General features: G+C 43.9%; 1 protein-coding gene across 3 annotated transcripts in view; it reads left to right on the top strand.

Annotated features, from left to right (window-relative positions):
- The window catches only part of Eif4e3 (eukaryotic translation initiation factor 4E family member 3), a 244,052-nt gene that overhangs the window by 158,266 nt on the left and 63,165 nt on the right, over positions 1-22,621 (top strand). The window contains exon 8 of one of the 3 annotated variants that reach the window (XM_052174429.1): positions 3,395-3,807. The exons of the other annotated variants lie outside the window; for them this stretch is intronic. Coding sequence (XP_052030389.1) covers positions 3,395-3,397 — 3 coding nt within the window. The 3' untranslated portion in view covers positions 3,398-3,807. Of the gene's footprint in view, positions 1-3,394; positions 3,808-22,621 lie in introns of those variants that run through there. 3 annotated transcript variants of the gene reach the window in all.

Below are 22,621 nucleotides of genomic sequence, written 5' to 3'. Positions count from 1 at the left end.
ATTATTTCCAAGCCATTGTGTCCAATACCCTAGCTGGGCTGATTTCAAAGTGTATTGATTTAGGCTAGGCTCATCCTACGCTTTCATCTTAATTTATTTTCTTATGGCTTGACTAAAGGACCCAAAATGAAACTTGTTTCTTCCTTTTCCCTTCCACCCCACCCCCAGTCCCTTCATCTGGGTGCTTTAGGTAGACTAATGAAATTAATCAACATTTCATTGGGTTGCATTTGAGCTTACCCAGCACACTGCCGAGGCCCAGGGTTGCACTCACGGCAGGCTCCAGGTATTTTCTGAGTTCTGATTTCTTATTTTGTCGCTGCACTTCAAGCAAGAAGGCTGCGGGAACATTTTGGATTCCAGTCGAGAAGTCTGCCGGTTGAAACCCTTGCACTTCATCTTCCTTGGGCCATAGCCTGGAAGAACTTGCAAAATAGATGAACTGAGAAAAATCCAAGGATATTTAAGATTTTTTTTCTGTTTCTGAAAATGTATTGGAGGATCCCAAATTCTTGTCTTTTTTGCACTCTTCATTTTTTTTTTTTTTTCACAGCGAGAATCAGTTTGGGGACTGGCTTGATGAGAATTTAAGAGCGCTAGTAAGACTTGAGACGTTTTCTATTCATGGGTGTCTTGCTTGATGGAGGCAGTAGAGTCCTTGCTAATTTCTATTTCAGATCATTTTCAGGAATTCCATTCGAGTTTTGATTTTGAAGTGCATATCTCTTTAGAGTCTGGGAAAAGAAAACTGGGCACAGATTTTTTTTTTAAAGGGGGGATGGGTTACCCACCCTTTGAAACCTCTTGTAATTAGAAAGCAATAAGAGTTTAAATAAAATTCAAACACCATTCAAAAAGTGTCAGCTAAAATCTTAGTGCAAGGAGGGAAAGGTTTAGCATCTTGCCAGTGGCTACAACTCCCTCACTGCCCCCATTTTGGATTAGTCATTGTATGAGGGGGAAAATTCACTTTTTTTTTTTTTTTTTTTGGAAAAGTAAAGTAAACAGCCTCCAACTGCTGAACCTTGACAACCCAAATTAAGGAAGCAGGGGAGATCAAACAGGGGCTGCTGCTGGGTTGTTGTCAGGAACTGCTATGAGGGAGAACCCAGCAAAGCTATATGTTCACTTATGCAGAAATGGACCATTGCAAATGCTTATCTTTATTGTGCAAGTGAAGCCTCACTTGGAAGGAAATGCCCAGCCTTGGGCTGCTTTTGATTTCCTATGGATGCTGAATTGCTAAACAAGTTACTATTTTGTAATACATTTCTTTTTTAGGAGAACACACCCAAAAAGGTATCCAAAGAATATTAAGTCATCCGAATTCTGTCTTACTTGTTAACCAGAACCTCACCGTGGAATTCTTTTTCCCAACATTAGACTCCCACACCAGTTAGATAACATTTTCTCACATCTAGCTTAGAAAATTTGCCTTCTTAGGAAGCCAGAGTTTTATATATGAGGGTTTAAATTTGCTGTTGTAGTTAAAAACAAAAAGAAGAAACTCAAGTGATAGAGCCCAGTTTTGGAATTTAAAAAGAGGAGAGAGCCTTCTCTAGATTACACATGATCTCTCTCTCTCTCTCTCTCTCTCTCTCTCTCTCTCTCTCTCTCTCTCTCTCTCTCTCTCTTTTCATTGACATTCAGTATGACCAGCTGCTACTTTATTCAGTTTCTTTGTAACTTGGCCTCCCTTGTTGTCTAGGAAATTTTAATTATTTCACATTTTAAAGGGAAGTAGTAACAGTAATTTCTTTAGCATTTTATTTTCACAGGTTTATCAAAGTAATACTAATAAAACATCAATTATTCAAAATAACTGTTTCAAACGAAGTTTACATTGTGGGAGATGTCCTCAAGATACTATGTTTATATTTAAATCCTGAAGTGTAAACTATGTAACACTTTTTTCCCAGTTACAAACTATCTCTAAATTAAATGTCATCTTTAATTGAGTAGAACAAAGTATGAGATAGGACAAGTAAACACAAAAGAATAAAAGTCATTGTCACTTAAGGCTTGTATTTTTAATTACCTAGTGCCTGTCATATAGTGACTACTTTGGTTTTTTTTAATATATATAAGCTAGAGTTTCATAACCATGGTACACAACCTGTTTCAAAGTCTGACCCTTTTATTGGGTATGCCTTTATTGTATAATTAAGCAGTGTGGGTTAAACACACACACATGGATGCTGTTGGGCAATTTTCTGCACTATATCATGTTCTTTTAAAAGCTGTAAATGTTTTCTAGTTAAATCATTTGTACCAACAATAGCAGAAGTTAATCGAGTTAATATTGGGCCTAAGCATTTTTATTTTGCCTGTGACTCAGGTTTTCCTTGTTGCTTCCCAGACCCCTTTGTACATTTCACTCTCAGGCTCTGTGGAAGGGTGTCGTGTTGGCAGCCGTTGTTGAAATGAACAGAAGAACTGGGCTATTTCCTAAACAAATACATTTTACTACAGCATGGCCAGTACCAGAATTAGGGAAGGGAAGGGAAGGGAAGGGCGGCACATTGGCGGCCTTTGGAGCTCAGCTTCTCTTTGCAGCCTTGCCCAATCCATGCATGTCTATTTGGTTTGCGTGGCTCACTTTAAACTTAAAGTTAATTTTGTACCATTACCTTTCCACCTCTGTCTCTATCTCTGTCTTTGCTTTACCCTCTACCCCCACCCCACCCCCACCCCACCCCCACAGTGTATTCTGACAAGTTTAGGTGCTAGAGGTCTGATCCCATTTCAGTGGCTATAGCGAGAGAATTTATAGGGAATAGCCAGAGTTTTACCTATTAGAAATAATTTTAGGCATACATTAATCAAATCTCAATAGATTTCAGACTAACAGAAAATAGTATAAATGTTGTTTATGATTTGGTTACTTTAAGGTACTTACATTAAAGAAACTCATTTAACCCGAGTGCAGAGCATTAAGTAGGGAGGGAAGCCCTGCAAAGGCCTCCAGCTGCCCTTTGCTCTCCCGCTAATCTTAAATTACTACAGTTTAATTGCAACTTCAAGGCGCTGCATATGGGCTGTATCTGCAGGGTTCAGAAAGGGTTTCCAGAGCTTAGCTTCATTTACACAGGTGGTATTTTATTTAAAACATTTTTTTCCTGAGTACCTTTTCCATACTTTCTTATCCCGTTACATATCATACCCCATTTACACATTTCAGACAGAGTAAAGGCTGGCTTGGCTAAGTAAGCAGTAGTAGCCATTGTCTTTGAGCATGTTTTAAAATCTAGTCTATAGGTAACAATTGGTTAGGTAAAGAAAATAAATCCAAGAAAAGCATTTGCTGACTGAACAGGTGAATTCCATACATTGAGATTTTATGTATATATTTATTATTTGTGTTTATTTGGTTTTTTTTTTTTTTTGACTGCAGTAAATTCCACCAAGTGATCAAACACTGAGCATGTGAGAAAAACCAGCCAGAAAGGTTTGCACGGTTTTCCAAATGATGTTTCCTTTGGCTCGTTCCGCCATCCGAAGGCCACTCCGTGGTATGCAGAGAGGCGTCTTCAGCTGAATTTTGAAAATTACTTCTTGTCTGATATTTGGATGAATTAACGTTAGGGATGCCAAAAGCCGGTGCAACAGCAGTGTGCGAGATGAGATGACTTCTTAAAATAGGGGCAAACCTGGCCAAATGAGGATGCCTTCTGCATGTCAGTTAACCCTTCCGGTCCATAGGAGATCCCTTATCTCGGTGTGCACGTGACCACGGGGTTAATGGGAGGTAATGCAGATTTGGCTTGTGTCCCCAACCTGAAAATAAACGTAAGGAACATGTGATTTCATGAAATGCTTTCCTCTTGCTCCCGCCGGTGATGATCTTGCTCTGTGGGCTCTAGGCTGGGGTTCTGCAGAGAGGAAATCCGTGGAGGTCAAGTTGTGTGGCAGTTAGGAAAGACAATTAGAGAGCCTTCTTTGTTTCTTTAGTAAATTATTCTTATTAATTACTGTCAGTTTGTGGGACAGCAGCTCCCATTCAGCAGAGAGGGCTGGAAGCTGGGTTCCTTCTCCACTTTTACTCACATGAGGTATGTTAGCTCGTAGACATCTCTTCTAGGCTTGTTTTTCTTTCTGCAGTCCTGACACTGGTTTTTAACATATGTTTTGCCTCTGGAACACAACAGGTGCTTCTTGGGCTGTTAGTGTGTGGTTCTGAAAGGGAGAAGATGATTTCTTAGGCAGCCAAGAAAAGAAACAAGTACATGTGAAGACAGGGCCTGGAACCTGGGCAGGTGCACATGCCTTTGCCTCTGCCCTCCCCAGTCATTCTGTTTCACAAAAGCACTGGGGAGGGAGGGCACTGGCTGGCGTGGGAGGGAGGGGAAAGCTGTTTTCACTTGGGGAGGTTTACCATGACCTAGCTGTAGTCAGGCTAGGCTCTGGGCTGAGTGCGTGCAGAGGCCACTGGGGGCTTCCTGGGGGCTTCCTGGGGGCTTCCTGGGAGCTTGATCTTGCTCTTCCAGACCACTCAGTTATTGGGTTAAATTAGTTTCCTCAATCCCAATACTTAAAAGTAACTAAATCGTAAACAAAATTTATATTAGATCCTGACAACTAATAATCTATTTAAATTACATTAAAGTATCTGGGCAAAATTTTAATTAAAGACCGAAGTACTGTCAAGCCTTGTAAATATCCTGACAGGTCTACTCAAACGGAACTGATACCGTGAAATATTTACATATGTCTGGTGTGTTCGGTGCATCTCAGCAGTGCCTGTCCTGAGCTAATTGCACTTTCTTTCCAAATCACAGTTTTAATAAAATAGTTTTTTTTTTTTTTAAAGAAAGAAAGAAAGAAAGAATGAATAGTCACAATCATTTCCCAGAGTTCTGTTCACTACTCCAGTCTTTCCTGGCAGGATCCTTCTCGATGGGTTTGTTCTCTCGTTTTGCTGTTAACTCAGTAGCTGAGGTGGAGGGGCCATGACTGGAGAGCATCCGCTCCTGCTAGAAGGCGTTAAAGGCCAGCTTGGCTTTCAGAGGATCTGACGAGAAGCTGAGAACAGGTTGCTGAGGGCCCTGTTTATATTTTAGAGTAAAATCTCTTCGTTTAAAACAGAGATTGTCTTCTGAGTTTTGTATCTGGATACATGCTTATTTATTACCAGTGCCGTTTTGCCAGGTTCTCTGATTTTTACTCATCCTGTGCTTTGCCTGATGACCAGAATACTGGGTTCTATTTCCAGCTTCAAACATAGTCTGAATTCCCAGTGTCTTTCTCTCACCCGTCCATTTCAGCATTACTTTGTCTGCTTTCAGTGTTTTCCAGGCTCCTGCCTGTGAGTTACGTGATGGAGGGCTATCCTCTGAGCTCAGTAACTCAACGACAGGAGCTTGTTTTATAGTTTCAGGTCAGGGAGAGAAGCGTGTAGAGGGAGGGTGTTTTGTCCGTTTTGCTGGAGCCGTGCCTTCCCTGGGCACGGTGAGCACAGCCAACCAGGTAGATGCTCTTAGTAGGGGTGGAAGGAGGTTGCAGGCAGTCTTGTGGGGAGCTTGTTTATTTTCAAGGCAGGGTTTCACTGTGTAGCTTTGGTTCTTCTGGAACTCACTCTGTAGACCAGGCTGGCCTCAAACTCAGATTTGCCTGCTTCTGCTTCCCAAGGGTTGACCACTAGGATTAAAGGTGTATACCACCACCTGAGCAGCCACCAAGTTTCTCTATTCACGTGCATTGTGTATGTGATGGGGGGGGGGAGGGAGGGACAGTGAGAGAGAGAGACAGACAGACAGACACACACACACAGACAGAGAGAGAGAGAGAGAGAGAGAGTGGGGACTAAGAATGAATTTGAGAATGCATATGGATAGGATTGTTATTAAAGTACACATTCTTGAATCAGAACTCCTGAGTGTGTGTATGTGTGCACCAGTGTGTACTGAGACAGGAGGAGGCCAGGTATTCTGTTTTATGTGCTGCCTTCTTCCTATTTCCTTGTGATAGGGTTGCTCTCTGATCTTGGAGTTGGCTCTTTTTCAGGTAGGCTGCCCGGCCAGTGAGTGTCTGTGTCTCTCCCCATCACAGAGCTAGAGTTCCAGGTGCATGCAGCTGCTCCTGGCTTTTACCTGGGCACTGGATCTGAACTCAGGTCCTCCTTCCTGCCTGTGGAGAAAGCACGCTTAGCCACTGGTCATCTGCCCAGCCCTTGAATCAGAATTACAGATGACTAACAAGTAGAGTACATTTATAATGTTTCTGATGTAGTTCAGATGCCTACAGAACAGAGCCCCATGGTCCCAGGTGATTGCTGTCACTGGAGGCAGGCAGCAGAACGTACCCTGCTGACTGTTACTAACCATTTTTGTTTTGAAGCTGACCCTGTATTTTTGTTGTTGTTTGTATTTGGAGTGAAGACCAGTTGTTTTTAACCAAACATGAGCTCTCAACAGAGAGCTGTAGTTCAGACACAGAGGTGGTCACAAGGCTCCTGGATCCCCACATCTGGGATGGGGGCCAGGTTTTGTGCTTGAGGAAAACACTGTCCACAGTTCATGTGCATAAGGCAGGAAGGGGAGAAAGCTGACTGATCAGCTCAGTGCTCAAGAGTCACAGAAGTACCTGCAACCACCCTTCAGGGGGATTTGCATGCTTGGCCATGGTAAAATCTTAGCAAAGGTGGCCAAGGTTCTTTCTCAGAGTCAAGCGCAGAAGGATTACTTGGAGAAACACAGGCTACACAGGAGCCTCGGGGTTCCACCGAGTGGAAGGGACATTGTAGAGTGGCATTTCCTTCTACCAAGTGTCCCATCTTTCCCTTCATGATTCGTCTCACTCTGTATCTCCTGGCTGTTGTGGTCACCTTGTACCTGTTAGTTGCCATCAGATGGCATTCTGGGAATTTCTCTCTACTCTCGTTATTCAAGTTTGATTTCAAGATCTACACTGTCTATTCCTTAGATTAGCCTGCTGGCACAAGCATTTTGAGTTCCCTGAGCATACTGGGAGATTCCCTTGTGTATGTGATGGGACATGTACATGTATTGATGGAGAGAGCCTAGCCAAGGATGCCACACAAATATAGAAGCGAATCCTATCAAGAATGCCTCCTTCAAGATGATGAGATAAGGGGAGATCGGGTGCCAAGGAGGCCCGTGCAGGGGCTTAGATCTTTAGCTATAGCTCTTCCTACTCAGATCCAAGAGTTACCTAAGTGAAAGTTGTCCTGACATTTGGCTGTGGGTGGGGTCTGTATTTGTAATAGACTTTGAAGTTACCCGACTTTTCTTAACTGGTTTTCTAATTTGCATTTTAATTCTGGTGTGGCCTCATTTTAATAACAGCTGAAAACCATTCTTGCTATTTAGGACTTTTCCATTTAGGTTGGTGCTGGGTTCTGGTGCCCTTTGGGATAATTAGGTTACACAAAGTTCATTTGCTTCTGTTCAAACGTTTAGGCACTTAAAAAAAAATTCTCCAGTAGACTAAACTTCAGCATTGGAAATCTCAGATTGGTGGTAGCTGAGGTGTCTTGCTTGTTGAAAGGATGTTAATCATTTCATTAAGAAAGATTAAGTAATTAACTGATATTTCATTAGGGAATCAATAGCAGTCCCCTTTTAGTGATGTATCTAGTGATTTTTGAATAGGACGTTGGCTGTGTTTAATTACACGGAGAGCAGGTTGTCAAACAAGGTAAAGTAGGGGACACAGCACTTTGAGAAACTACCATTGTCCACGTACGATGCCGAGAGGCTGGGAGAAAACACATGTATTAAAACAGTTTCTTGCCTGGGCTCTTCCGGTATGCCTCTAGCTTTGTTTCTAGTTTGTGTGTCTTCTCTGTGTTAAAGAAAGGTTCAGTTGTCTAAATGTGCTGTCTTTCCTAAAGAATGGCTTTGGTTGCAGTAGGATGCATGCTAACAGAAAATGTGAGGCTCTCACTTGGGTTCAGTGTACCAGGAGCCAGTTCTATTCCTTGCTCTGGACAGGAGTGGGGTTGGGGGGTAAGAAAGAGTGTGTGTGTTGGGGGGCTGCTTCTGCCACCACCCCTCTGTCCAGTTTCTAAACATTCCAGGACCAGGATGCGCAGGGTCCTTCCCACCGGGCAGAAGTTCCTCATTCTCTAGCACCCCTGTGTTCTGATGTCACACACAGGGACTGCTGGCATCCCTAGCCACTAACCCAACATTGACCAGATCCCCGAGGAGCCGTCTCGGTTCAGAGTTCTGTTTTTTGTTTTGTTTTGCTTCGGAAACAGGACAGTTACTTTTACTAAATATAGACACTCTCTGGTGGTGGAGATGACTTTCCCATCGTATAGTACTACTGGTAAAGAATGCCATAAGCATGACGTGATAAGAAGTGATTTTGAAAGCCATGGAAATGGATTTGGTTTTGGGACACCAGGCTTTAGGGTCTCTGCCGAGTGCAAAGTTGCTGCCTCCAGTCTTTAGCGATGAGGACTTTAGAGGAAAGTATTGGAGAGAGACCTTTGTCTTGAGAGCTATATGTTTGTATTTTTAAATTTGGGTTATGAAATATGTAAGGCACCAAAAGAACAAAGAATAGTTATTTGGAGCATTTTGTGTCTGTGGCCCAGCTTTGAAAATCACAGTGGTTCGGTGGAAAGGGGGCTGGTCTCACCTGTCCTCAGCCCTTCAGAGGATGGACATCATTCTCAGTTGGCAGGTTTTTGCTCCGTGTTGTGTGTGTGTGTGTGTGTATTCACACACACATACACACATGTTTAATATGTAAGTATACATTCCTCATAAAAGGATCTTACATTCATGTGCAAAGCTTTGCATTATAGTACTTTACTGTCTGCATTCTTTGGCAACCTGGTTTTAAAAAAAAAGTATTCAGTATAGCTAGTGAAATTCATCCATATGGGTACATATAGCAGTAGCTAATTTCCCTTTTCCTTTCTTATTTTAGCTATGTATGTTTTTCCTGCATATATGTGCACCATGTGTGTGCAGAAATCAGATTGGGGGGGGTCATGAGAGAGTCCGGTCCCTTGGAACTAGAGTGGAGAAGGTTCTGTGCCATCACGTGAGCGCTAGGAATTGAACCCCAGGTCCTCTGCACGAGCAACAAATGCTCTTCCCCCTGGGCCCGCTTTCCAGCTCTGGACCCGCCCCCCCTTTCCATGAGACCCATTTGTAGTGTTGAATTTTAACCCAAAACAAATGCTTGACAGTTGAACCCCAAACCTAGCAGTATAAAATGCGGGTAACTGCGAAACCTTCAGTCCTGACTCCAAGTGTGTAATTTGCTTATTTGTGTATACTTTCAGAGGAAAATAAGTTTAAATAATCTCAACCATTTATCAGGGGGTTTGATTAAAAATAATCTTTCAAGTGGCCAGTCTTTTCTGGTGGGGGGTGGGGGATAGGCATTCATTTGAAGAAGCTGGTCCATTTCCTCATTCTTATTTAAAGAGTTGGCTTAGAACTTAAGAGTTGCACATGCAGCGTAGCGAGTTAAAGAGCGACGTTTAATTAACAGGCTCTTTATATGTCTGTATCCTGGGTATGGTGTAGCACCTTGTTTTTCAGTGGAGAAAGTGATTTCTGCATAATTTAAAGGGCTGGCATTTTGATGGTAAGAAAGCCATATAAATAAAGATATGCTTAGATGGGAATCAGAACATGTTTTTAAATAGTGTGCGTGTCTACTTTCAGCTCTGTTACCAAACTTGCTGTAGAAGCTGGAGTTGAGGCTCCGCGATTATGCTAATGACCATGAGAATCGATGGTGCGAGGCGAGGCGGGATGTCATCAGCGGTATAATCGGGGAAAGTTACCCTTTTTTTTTTTTTGTCATTAAGTATTAGTGATAAATAATGCACTGTTCATTCTGAGTAGATGGAACATATTTAATTCTGATGTACAGAGTTTCAATTTCATCAGGCTCATTGCAGAGTAAAATGATAATCTTTGGTAATTTGAGAGGAAAGAGAAAAGGCGTTTGTGTCAGCAGGACTAACAGAGGCCATCTCGAAATGTTTACCTTGACAAGCCAGAGAGGGCTGGAAAAACTCACTGTTTTTTTTTTTTTTCCTGGACAACTTGGTTATTTGTGCTGACATTTTATTAGAGTATCAGGTACTCAGTAAATAGCACAAATGGCTGGAGATGTTAAACAAAATAGTCTAAAGGTAGCTAATGTTTCTCTGCAGAAGGGAGGAAAATCTAACAGAAGGGAATGTTTGGACAGTGCTCTTTGGAAATGAAGGACGTGTTGGGTACGGACAGCAGAGCTTGTCTTGTTAGTCATTAAACAACAGGTTTAGTTTAGGCAAAAAGTGGCTCGCTTGTAGCAAAGAAGGTTGTACTCAGTCGGGATTTTTCAGTGAGGAGTTAGTTGGACTGGTACCATGGCATCTTTTAGACCTTCTAGGAAGCAGTGACCCTAATCTGTAGCAGATACTTGTGTGTCTGTAAATGGAACTCAGCACTTGTTTTGTTGATGCGTAGTTGAACTAAATGACAAGAGAGAAAAAGAGACCAATGAACTGCGTTTTATAGGCTGTAAGACCTGGTGACTGAAAGATACGACAGAGTCTGCTGGGAGACTGCTTGGGGGACACATCTTTCAAGGATGCATTATTATAGATTCTCTGGAAAGCACAGCCCCACCCTGGCCTGGGCCAGTGAGTCCTGCCTTTCCTTGCTTCTGTCCCTTGTATGGGGCCCATGCTGGCTCTGTCCAGCTCTGCCATCTGCTCTTCCAGCAGTGGTCTTCCCTGTGGTAAGGCGGGCCAACTGGGTCAACCATTGTGATCTGGCAGATATCCTGGGAGCTAAGATCAGCCAGGCTCATTTTTATGTGTGTCCAAAGCCAAGATTTCAACTTGGTGAAAAGCTGTGGAATTTATCTCCCAAAGCGTCGCCCAGACTCTGCTTTTCCTTTCTCCAACTGCCTGAGTGCAGAGATGATTGCTTAATGCTCCTAATTATGCGATCGCGCAGTATCTTCCAACACCTGTGTGCGGTGCAGATCCTGGGTGGCCACGGCGGAGCATGGCTCTGGAAGTTTCTTCTCTTCTTGATTGGGGAAATCCCAGGGGGCCTGACCACGCAGAGAATCAAAAAGGGTGACCCTTCGTCTGACCTTGAACTTGAGCCCGGAAAAGTATCCTTAGACGGTGGGCTACTTTTACAATAAGTAGTCAGAAATGATGTCTTTAAACTATGTGTAGCTTGTCATATCCATTATCTATATACGTATCTGTAGAAATATTTTCTTTCTCTTTTCCCTTGCCAAGAGAGCATTAAAGTTTTGTATTGGAATGAGGAGGCAAGTGGGAGCCAGTTTGGTTTTGAGCCATGCAGTATTAGTGTGGGGGGGGGGTTGTTGCTGGGCTTCTGACATCCTAGTGTCAGAGGTAGGGCTGGGGGACCTGTCAGTTCTCTGGAGGACCTCACTGGTGCTCCAAGCCAGTCTCACCTTTGTCCCAAGGAGACTGGAGTCCAGAGAGGGGATGTGACATTGATGTGAAAATTCATATGTATGTATCTAAGGGAAAGGTGTCTGTGTGTGCATGGCTGTATACTATATGTACATATGGATATATTTTTGGAAAATGACAAGCTATTGTACAAGGTTTGTCGGTTAATCTAGGCTGACCAGTGAGCCCCAGGAATCCACCTGTCACCACCTTTCCGGTGCTAGGTTACAAGCACGTGCCATCACGGCTGGCTTTTTACACAGGTGCTGCAGAGACGCTTAGGACTTCATGCTGTCATGGCAGGCTGGCCCTGAGCATCTGCCCCAACCCATCAGACTTGACTTCTCACTGTAACAGCGGTTGGTGGTGCTGGGATTGTGCCCAGGCTTGTGGATGAGCTGGACAAGTGCTCTACCAGGGAGCTACATCTCTAACCCAGGGACACTTTCTTATATGCTAATGTATCCTATGTGTACTGGCTAGTTTGTGTGTCAACTTGACACAGGCTGGAGCTATCACAGAGAAAGGAGCTTCAGTTGGGGAAGTGCCTCCATGAGATCCAGCTGTGGGGCATTTTCTCAATTAGTGATCAAGAGGGGAGGGCCCCTTGTGGGTGGTGCCATCCCTGGGCTGGTAGTTCTGGGTTCTATAAGAGAGCAGGCTGAGCAAGCCAGGGGAAGCAAGCCAGTAAGAAACATCCCTCCATGGCCTCTGCATCAGCTCCTGCTTCCTGACCTGCTTGAGTTCCAGTCCTGACTTCCTTTAGTGATGAACTGCGACATGGAAGTGTAAGCTCAATAAACCCTTTCCTCCCCAGCTTGCTTCTTGGTCATGATGTTTGTGCAGGAATAGAAACCCTAACTAAGACAGGGTTTAGCTGTCATTAACTATTAATGCCGACATTGTCCTTAGTAAATGTATTTATATGTCATTTTCTTCTTTTTGAGGGCAGTACCATGAAGGCCAAATGTTCTCTGGTGTTTGTCTGTAGGAGTCCTGAGATGTGTAGAGTAGGCCTTTAGAGACACACTGATGGAAGGCAGGTACGCAATTTCGGGGAAGTATCAGGGAGTGGTCTCAGAGAGTATTAGCTCGGTCATAGCTCCTGAGGTTAAAGATGGATGTTTGATCCTGATGCGTGCCATTCTGTCTCTCAGTGGTGCCTGTGTCTTGCTTCTCCTGCGTTCTGTTGGCAGTATCCTGTTGGTTTTCAGGCTGGAGCATGGGTTTGGGGCGAGATGAAAAACAACTGTTTTGTCTCTTCTCTCTATATCAACTTTGGAGAATCGGGAACTTAGGTGTCCGAGTGCCAGTAGCTTATGAAGCAAGTTCCTCTAACAAGGTAGAAAGTTTGAGTCCACCAGCCCTTTGAACTTTCAGTAGAGACACAGAAAGTGAAGTAGACCGGGGACGTGTGCAAAGTCAGGTAGCTTTGCGCACCACAACCACCATACCCGATGCGGGGTCTTCTCTGCATGACAGTGTAGCGGTGGCTTTCGAGGCTTCAGATCTGCCCATGCGCTCTCCTGCCTTTCTGTCTTTCCTCTAGCCCTCCCCTGGGGTCTCACCTTTGACTACCTTCTGTCCCCATTAGCCTCTACTCGCTCACCTGCCCTGGCCTTCATTCCCAAAGGAGATTTCTGGATGTTAAATTGGATTTCAGCCTTAGGAAATAGCCAGCATGCATTGTCTTATTCCAATGTGTGAATTAGTGGATGTACAGAGAGCAAGCTTCTGCTTTGAAGAATTAATTATTCATGCTCTGGAAGGGTTGACCCAAGCCTTGCAGAAGCCAGCCAGTGTGCTTGAGGAAGCATGTGCTCTAGTGGCCAGTAAGGGCATATTGCTCAGGAGGATGAAATGAGCTTCCCTTATGGGGGTTCAAGCCTTGAGTTGGAAGCTTAGAATGGGCTTTTAATTAATTAATTAGCTAATTCTGAATGTTTTCAAGGATTATTTATTCTATGTATGTGAATACACTGTCACTGTCTTCAGACATACCAGAAGAGGGCATCAGATCCCATTATAGATGGTTGTAAGCTACTATGTGGTTGCTGGGAATTGATCGCAGGACCTCTGGAAGAGCAGTCCATGCTCTTAACCACTGGCCATCTCTCCAACCCTGATTCTGAATTTTAAGCTATTAATTGTATCACCTTGAACCCAGTGTTTCTGACTCTTTTCTGTAACTGGTTTCGATTCTCTACATCTTAGATTCTGGCATCCTGAGTGAGTAGTTACTGTTGGAGTTTCAAGGGGTTTCTTGAGTTTGATGGTCTAAGTGGCAGGGCGTTGGCCAGCAGGAGGTGCCCGTGAGCAGACTAGGCAAAGCCTTATCAAAGTACAGCCCATGCAAAGACTGCATTTTGGTGGTTGGGTGTTGATAATAGTTATTATTCCAATGACCTGAGTTCACATTTTATGACAAGGCACTGTAGTTCACACCTTCCCTTCCTTGTGTTTGTTTGATGATGAGAGCTGACAAAAGGAATTCTTAACCCTTCGAACTTTCTTCTTTTCTTCCAGCTGTGCCTACATTTCCTTCGTGCAAGGAAGGGATTGACTCTTCCGGTTCTCTTACTGTGTGTCTAGAGCCAAGGGGAGGGACTGTAAAGAATTCGTGTAGAACACTCGGAGGCCAAGCTGGAGTGGATGCTCCCTGTTTCTGTGGCCTTCAGAGATCGCAGGGAGGGAAATTGGTGTCACACATGTTGTGATTTATAGGCGGGTATGCTTTCAAGACCAATTGAGGTCTGGAGCATTTCCCACAAAGAACAAGAGTTGACTTTATCAGCCTAAGGTGTGCTAATAGGAGAAAAGGAAGCATAAATCAGCCACAGAGTGACCCCTGTGGTCCCTTAAGCAGGAGGAGTGGTCTGCGGTATGAGAACCTTCCTTCAGAGTATTTCATTGGATGTTCATTGTATGTCATCTTTGTAATCACCATAGCAACTACTGATGCTACCTTAGTGGTCCGAAAGTTAGGCAACCTAAGGGGTTTCTCTCTGGTTTTAGATTGAATTACATTATTTTCCTGTGGGCACATGTGTGGAACCTAGAGGCCAGCCTTGAGTGTTGCTCTTCAGGTGAGTCCATCTTATTGTTTTGAGCTAACTCTCATTGACCTAGAGCCTGCGAGTAGGTAGGCCTGGTCAGTGATCCCTAGGGACCCATGGTCTCTGCCTCCCAACACTGAGATATTAAGAGCATGCCACCGTGCCTGACTCTTCACAGAGATGCTGGAGACCCATCTGAGGTCTTCATGCTTTCCGCATGAGCACTTTCCTGGCTGAAGTCATCTCCCCAGCTGTCAGTCAAGAGTTTGTAGCTCTGCACTTGCATTCCTTAGGGATGACGTAAATCCTAGAGGAGGATGTAAGGGATTTTATTTACTGTTGTAGAAGTAAAATATGTGTATACGTTTCTTTATTCAGCCGTTCACTTGTTTATAAGATTTATTTACCTTTTCATCCATTGGCTCAAAATGAGTTCTGGGCCAGCCAGCATTCCTCCCTGAGCACCAGCTGTCCCAGCATGTTTTGGGATAACCTCTGGTGTTTTGATACAAATATCACTTGGATGCCCAAAACCAATGTCATTATTCATAGCAATCTTTGTCAACAATCTTATCTCATTCATCATTAGCCCTTCGTTTACTAAATAAATGGCCGCCCGGAATCACGAGTCTTCTTTACAGTAGTTTTGATTTCTGAGTCATACAGCTCTCGCTTACAGTTGACTACCTAAAATCTAGGAGGTTAGTCTAGAAAGAGTGAGCAGGCGCATTTTTCTAGCGCCTGGGCACTTAATTAAGACCTGACAGATTGATTTTTCCATTAGGCCAGAAGGCAGGTGTCACCTTGATTTGAATTTCTTATTAAGAGTCTGTTTAGCTCTACCTACCCCCTCACCCATTATATATATATATATGTATATGTTTAGCAAGACTCCTTGAGAGAATAAATTATATATAACAAATTGCTTGAAACCCAAATCACACATCCTTGTGGTGAGTTCCTATGAGAAAGTAAGAAAAGCCTTACCACTTGCTATGCCCAGGGTCCTTGTACAGTGTCTGCTTGGGGAATGCTGACGTATGGGCTAGAAATTATGAACTCTCATTTTCTGACCCTTCACTACATCAGGGACAGGGTGACAAAAGCATTGATATCAATAGACCTGACTCCTTGGTGAAGGGTTGGTTTTCTCTCCATTTGTAACTTCTCCAAAAGATTGTTAGCATTCACAGTGAAATTTAAATTCCAAACTCAGTTGATTAGAACAAACCCAAGCTCTGCTAATGCCATTTCATTCTTGGAACACAAAGTTGGGTTAAGGCTGAGGGTCCTGAGCCTGGGCCATTAGCTGGGGTGTAACTGAGTTCTGATCCCGCTTGTTCTCACGATCACACTACAGTGCTGAAGAGTTAGTTAATACTTGGAAGGATGTTTAACTTCTCCATTGCTTTTCCTCTTTGATAAATGCTTATGTATAATTGCCTAATATGGTGGTGCATGTCTATAATGACAGCATTTGGGAGGCTGAGGTAGATGGGTTGTGAGTTTGAGGCTAGCCTGGGCTGTGTACTGAGGGTTTCACGTCAGCGTGGGTTACAGCATGAAGCTCTTCCATCTCAGAAACAAACAAACAAATAAACAAAACCTTTGGAAGGCAGAGGCTGTTGGATCTCTGTGAGTTCAAGGTCAGCCTGGTCTACACTGTGAGTTCCAGAACAACCAGGGTTACACGGAGAAACCCTATCTTGAAAAAAAAAAACAAAAAAAAACCAAAGAGAACAAAACAAAAACTAAACCAAACCAAAAACCAAAACAACAACAACAACAACAACAAAAAACACCCTCCCCCCAAAAAACTCCCAAACCCCAAACAAACAAAACCCTAAAATAACCACAGATAATCCTAACCAGATATAATCTAACAGATTCCATTTGTTCTGTGGACTAAATTAGTTCTTAGAATATTTATTAGGGTTAGAGTTAGGGGTTAGGGTTAGGGATTAGGGATTAGGGTTAGGGTTAGCCATCTTTTCTGGCTGAAAGGTAGATGAAGTGGGAAAGGTTCAGAAGGAAGGATGGATTTTGCAAGGATGATTCAAAGATGGAAGACAACACCTCATCCCCAAGGTGTAGGGATGGAGACCCAAGTTCATTGTCTCACTATATTTTGGAGTTTGGGTTGACTTGCTTTAGCTGAGTCTGCTTTTGGCTAAGCTTCTGACATCTGGATTTGCCAGGTGTTTCTGTTTTCTTCTGCCACCTGTGTTGGTGCAGATGACAGGAACCTTAGATGGCTCAAGGGAGCCTTGTTCCAGTGGTGCCTGGCAGGTGTGTGCCACCAGAATTATCACCTTACCAATAATCTGACATGCCCTGGGCTTTCACATGTGCCAGGAGGGTTGTAAGGGAGAAGTCACATCACTGCTTGGCACCAGCTTGCCAGGCTCCTTGGAAGCTGGGGGTGGCAAACTCTGGTACTGGGAGTAGGTGCTATGAACCTGTGTCTGTCCAGGGGCCCCTAGGATGTCACACTGTTGTTGAAGATCCTCAGCTGTGTGCAGAAAAGGAACATTCAGTTTGAGCTGGAAGGTCTCGAGCTTGAGACTCAGGTCCACATTTCCTCATTCAGACCGGAGGCTTGGAAACTGGGCTTTCCAAATGTTTGTGTGCTCCTCCAGTTGACCAGTGGTGTATCTAGAGAGGGTGCAGTCTTTCAGGGTTACTCTGGTCTTTGTCATAGATTTAGGGAAGTTCACGGTTGTCCTGCCCGTAGAAGACGTAAAGTCCCTCTGTTCTTGGCCTAGTTCTGGTGACTTCTTAGACATTGAATAAAGTTTGCACAGCTTAACCTAGTCTCTGGGAGAGGTGTCCTCTCCTACCTCCGACAACATGGATGTATGTGGAGTGCTCATAAATTTCCTGCCTTTGCTGAAAGACCATTTTAGTCTACTTGGATGACCTCATAAAGTAGCAAGAGACCTGGCAGAGCTTGGTCCTTCCTGACTACTTACTGGCTGCGCACACACATACATGTAAACACACACACACACACACACACACACACACTTATTTACACCTTGCCTTGTATGGCCAAACTGGCTCCTTTATTCATCTACTTAACCTCATTGGGTTTGGTTCTGATTTTTCTAGAAGTCTTGTTTACCAAGGGCACTGCTCACCTTTTCCTGTTGTTTCCAAGGAGTGAATGGGAGAGTTCATGGTTCTTCAGTCTTGATCATATAACTGTGAGGTTAGTAAACCACAGGTTAACCACAGACCTGAACATGAAACACCAGACTTCATTGACTGAATCAGACAGAGTGGGATCACGTCTTGTTTAGTAGTCGGTATTTGCATGACCTGGGGTAGTTTTCCTCAGTTTTCCTCTGCACACTCTGTTTGCTGACATAATGTGACAGTGTAGGCAGGGCCCAGCCTGGCCCAGCCTCAGCCTTCAGGCTCAGGTGGATATAGTGGCCTCTGTGACTGTGCTCAGAAGCAGCATGTTCACCGTGCATTGGTGAGTCCTGCTGCACACATTGTGCCTCAGATTCTGAGCCTGAAGGTCAGGTTCTGACCCCCAGCCTCACCACTCACAGGCCACATGACACTGCCCTGCTATTACACATTTCTGTGCTTCATTTTCCTTACCCACAAAATGCTACGTTAGTGTTGAACACATACGGCCAGTGGTGAGGATTAGCCAAGGGAAGGCTTGTAACACACTTAGCACAGGGCAGAGGGCCTAGAACATGGTGAGCCCTCAGCCCATCACAGCGCCTCCTGTGGTTGCCAGGGTGGGGCCCACAGTGAGGGCAGAGCAGCCATCAAGTGGACTCTGGTTGAATGCTTTCAGATCCTGCTGTGGCTTCCCAACATAGGGGGCGGAAGTCCAAGGCAGAGCCTTGTTTGCACAGTCTTGGTTCTATACCAGAGCTCTCATTGGGTTTTCACACTTGGCAACTTTCTTTTGCCAGGGAGTGGGGCACACAGATGTGGTTTGCAGCAGTGGATAGCAGCCCGACTCTGCAAAGAGGAGAAATGTCGGCTTGCTCATTGCACTGCTGATTTGAAGTTTCTTCCTTCTTTACCCTGTCCACGAAAAGAAACGGAAATGGGAATGCAGCCTTAGCATGGGCAGCGAGAGAACTACACAGAGGACTGGGGGGGGGGGCATGGATGCTGTCTCGGGTCACACACAGTCCCTCTCACCCATGGGTTATCTATTCTGAAGTGCCTTGTGCATGCTTGACTCTATGGACAGGACTGATTCCTGCATACTTAGGGTAAAGTTTACTTTATAAATTAGGCTCAGCAAGAAATTAACAGTAATAGCTTAGTACAACGTGCTATGATAAAAATGACATGAGTGTCTCTCCCCCAAAATATCCATTTAAGAATCTCAAGTAATGGAAAACTAGGAAGGTGGAGACCCCAGATTAAGGGTCCCTGGCTACCATTCAGTAGCCTTTTCCTTCTCCTCCCATCGCCTCACCCTAGGCAGCCGTCGGACATACTTTTCATTCTATATCTTGTCTGTTCTGGATATTGCCTGTGAGTGGAGTTATTTGTGTGGCCTTGCATGTCTCTATGTTTTCAGTGTTTATCCATGTTGTAGCATGAGTCAGTACTCCATCCCTCCGACGGCTCAGTACCATCCCATTGTGTCCCTCGACTGTGCTTTTCATCCGTGTGTTGATAGATGCTTGGCCCGTTTTCTGCTTCTGTCTTTTACAAGTAAGGCTACTGTGAGCGTCCATGTATGGGCTCATGTGTTGACATATGTTTTCAGTTCTCTTGGGTACATGCCTAAGTGGAGTTGCTGGGATATGGTACCTGCTGCATTTAACCCTTGAGGGGCCTCCCACCTGCCTGCTTTCCATTCCCACAGCAGTGTGGAGGACTCCAGTCTCTCACTGTTTTCACTGCTTTTACCCATGTGTGTGATTCACCCCTGCAGTGGAATCTGGGGATAATCTGAATGACTTGCTTCAATGACCATTCCTGCTTCTGTATGACGGGTTATGTTCTGTGAGTGGAAAATATAAAGATAGAAAAATTATGGTGTTTCCATAGCAGTTCATTGTCTGGGGGAACAGTCAAACACACAGGTTATGGTGACTATGGCCATTACAACCATCAAGGGTAATGGTGGACCTTTGCTCTTGTGTAGTGTGGCTTTCTCTCCAGGTATGAGGTGATCACCATCTCAGAGTAGAGATTACCTTGACCCTGTAGCTATGGAAACTAGTGGAGCAGACACAAACTCTGCCATATTATCTAGAGCAGTGGTTCTCAACCTTTCTAATGTTTTGACCCTTTAATATGATTTCTCGTGTTATGGTGACCCTCCTCCCCCAACCATAACATGATATTCATTGCTACTTCATACCTGTAATTTTGCTACTGTTATGAATCCTATCGTAAATATCTTTTAATGTAAATGTTTGATGGTCTTAGGCAACCCCTGTGAAAGGGTTGTTTGATCCCAAAGGGGTTGAGATCCACAGGTTGAGAACCACTGCTCTAGAGGCAGATTGAGGCTCTGCGGTCAAGTCCTCCTTCTCAGCAGCCTCCCAGGAGGACTCCTTTCCCTAACATCTCATTTTTTTTTTTTTTGAGTGATCCTTCCCTAATTGTCTTGATGTGGTTTTGGAATCCATGTCTGCCAATTGGGCCATTAGGGATGAAGCCAACTTCACCTGAATTCATATGCCTTTTTCTGATTTCCTCTGTGATCCCTTCCAGAGGGAGGCAGTGATGGAGAAGGGGGAATCTGGTTGGCTACACCCACATATGGGGATGGATGGAAGAAGATAGCCAAGGCCAGTGCTCAGGAGAAAGGAAGCCACTCTGCTGAAGAAGCACAGGTTGCCAAGGAGATAGGGTGGGGCCTAGGCAGCAGCCCCTTTGGCTGAAGGAACAGGCAAGCAAAGCTTTGGGTGAAAAGGTGTCTTTGTTATCCACTCAGATGGACGACACTGAACATCAATGGTGGCACATCATTAGATGTCATTAAAACTTCCCAGCTTTGGTCCCCTGCTCTTCAGTGGAGGCTCAAGTTGCTCCCCTCACATCCACCACTGGACAGGGAGCACACAGTGCTATCTCTACTGTTGACCTTGGCTTTAATCCCTGCTCCCCTGTACAATGTAGGAACAAGCTTACAGGTGCAGACAGTCATGACCTTGGAAGTGAACTCTCTAAGTAGATGCACTGTATTCAGTGATGGTGGATATTCATAATTCCCACCTCAGACTTAACCAAGATTGGCAGTGAGTTTGCAGGGGCTTTTGGGCCAGTGTTTTGTTGCTGTAGTCGGAGAGAAACAATTATTACTGTATAACAAACTTTTTTTCAGGGAAACTTATAAATTTACCATTTGATATATGGAAGGCAATAATCTAGGGGTGCCCAAATTGTACATAATGATTTTATCTAGAAATATAACTTAACTAATTCTGCCATTTCCCTCTTAGCTCAAACTGGAAATTAGTCATCTTCTAGTTTCTTATTCAGAAAGATCATTTGTGTAGGCCCAGTTTTTAGAATAATTAATTGCAAAGATTTTTAGTCTTCTATCCCTAAGGAACACATTTGGTGGCTGGGTCATGTTCTAGCGCTTGCTGGGCAGTCTGTTGTGAGTGTAGGAATTCCAAATAGCAGAGTGTCTCCTGTGGTAAATATTCTTTCTTTTTAAAAGGCTGCACTATAGGCCTTAGGGAGTTTGCTGAGTCAGTGAAGTTGCTTGCTCTGTCTGCAAACATGAAGACCAGAGCTCAGATCCCTACCACCCACGTAAACAGCTAGAGCAGCGTGCACATCTGTAACCCCAGACCACATAGGAGGAGCCTGGGGCCTACTGGCCTGCAACTCACTCTCACAGAATTGGTGGGCTCCAGCTTCATTGAGAGACGTGGTCTCAAAAAAACAGTATGGAGGCTGACAAATATGCTTCATGTTGACCTTTGACCTGCACATGCACACCAGGCGTGTGCACACACATGCACATACTCATACTCATACACACAGATCAATATATATACATATATAAAATGGTTATTACCATTTTTTCTGTACTTAAATGTAAGTGTGTATTTTTTTTTTAAAATCCATTCTTGTGATTTCAACACCTGTAAATGAAATTAAGCAGTTTTATCTCTTGCTTCTATCCAGGTTACATCAGGACCATTCTTTGTAAATCTCTGTAAAATGCTTCCTGCGGTCCCTCAGTTTAACACCATTCATGTAACCCTTGTTTTGTTTTGCTCATGGCCGTTTCATTCAGTCTTAGCCCACATGCATAATGTTGCAGGTGCGTCTACGTGCAGAATTCATTGGCTTTACCACCCTGTGATAGCGAATCTTGGCTGCGGTTTGATACACCTGGGAAGTAGGAACCTCAGTTGAAGAATTGCTTCTGTCAGATTAGTCTATAGACAGGTGTCTGTAGGGCATTGTCTGGCTTGCTAATTGATGGAGGAGGGCCCAGCCCAGTGTGGGTGGAGCCATTCCTTGTCAGATGGGCCTGGGCTGAATAAGAAAGTTGGCTGATCTTGAGCCTGGGCAGTCTAGCTAGCAGCCATTCTCCAGAGCATCTGCTTCCGTTCCTGACTCTGGTTGTGCCTTGAGTTTCTGTCCTGGTTTCCTTCAGTGATAGAATGTCATTCGGAACTGTAAGATGAAGTAAACCCTTTACCCATCAAGTTGTTTATGGTCAGGAGTGTTTTATCATAGTTTAAGAAAAGGAAACCAGAACACAGTTCAAAATGTGCTGGAATTTTGACGTTTTCTTGGTCACTATATTCATATTATTTTCTTTAAAAGCTTGTAGCAGTTTTTACTTACAGCCCTTACTTAACTCAACACCAGATAAATGGGCTTTCTCCCTTTTTACTTTTCACAGTTTTCTAGGGGAAAGGGGGTGTGAAATTCAGTTTACTGCTGCTCTATTCACTAGAGCAAAGAGTTGGAATCAACTTAGTTGTCCATCAGCAGATGAATGGGTAAGAAAAATTACTATATATATTAAAATATGGAATAATACTCACCTCTAAAGAAAAATGAAATCACAAAGTTTACAAGGAAAGGGGTGGCCTTGGAATCTATAATCTTAAGTGAGATCATATCTCAGAAAGAAAATCTGCATGCTCTCTGTTTTATATGGAATCCAGCCAAAAAATAT

This window comes from Apodemus sylvaticus, chromosome 2 (genome assembly GCF_947179515.1).
Source record: "Apodemus sylvaticus chromosome 2, mApoSyl1.1, whole genome shotgun sequence".
NCBI classification, from domain to species: Eukaryota; Metazoa; Chordata; class Mammalia; order Rodentia; family Muridae; genus Apodemus; species Apodemus sylvaticus.
This window is presented reverse-complemented; position numbering and strand designations above follow the sequence as displayed.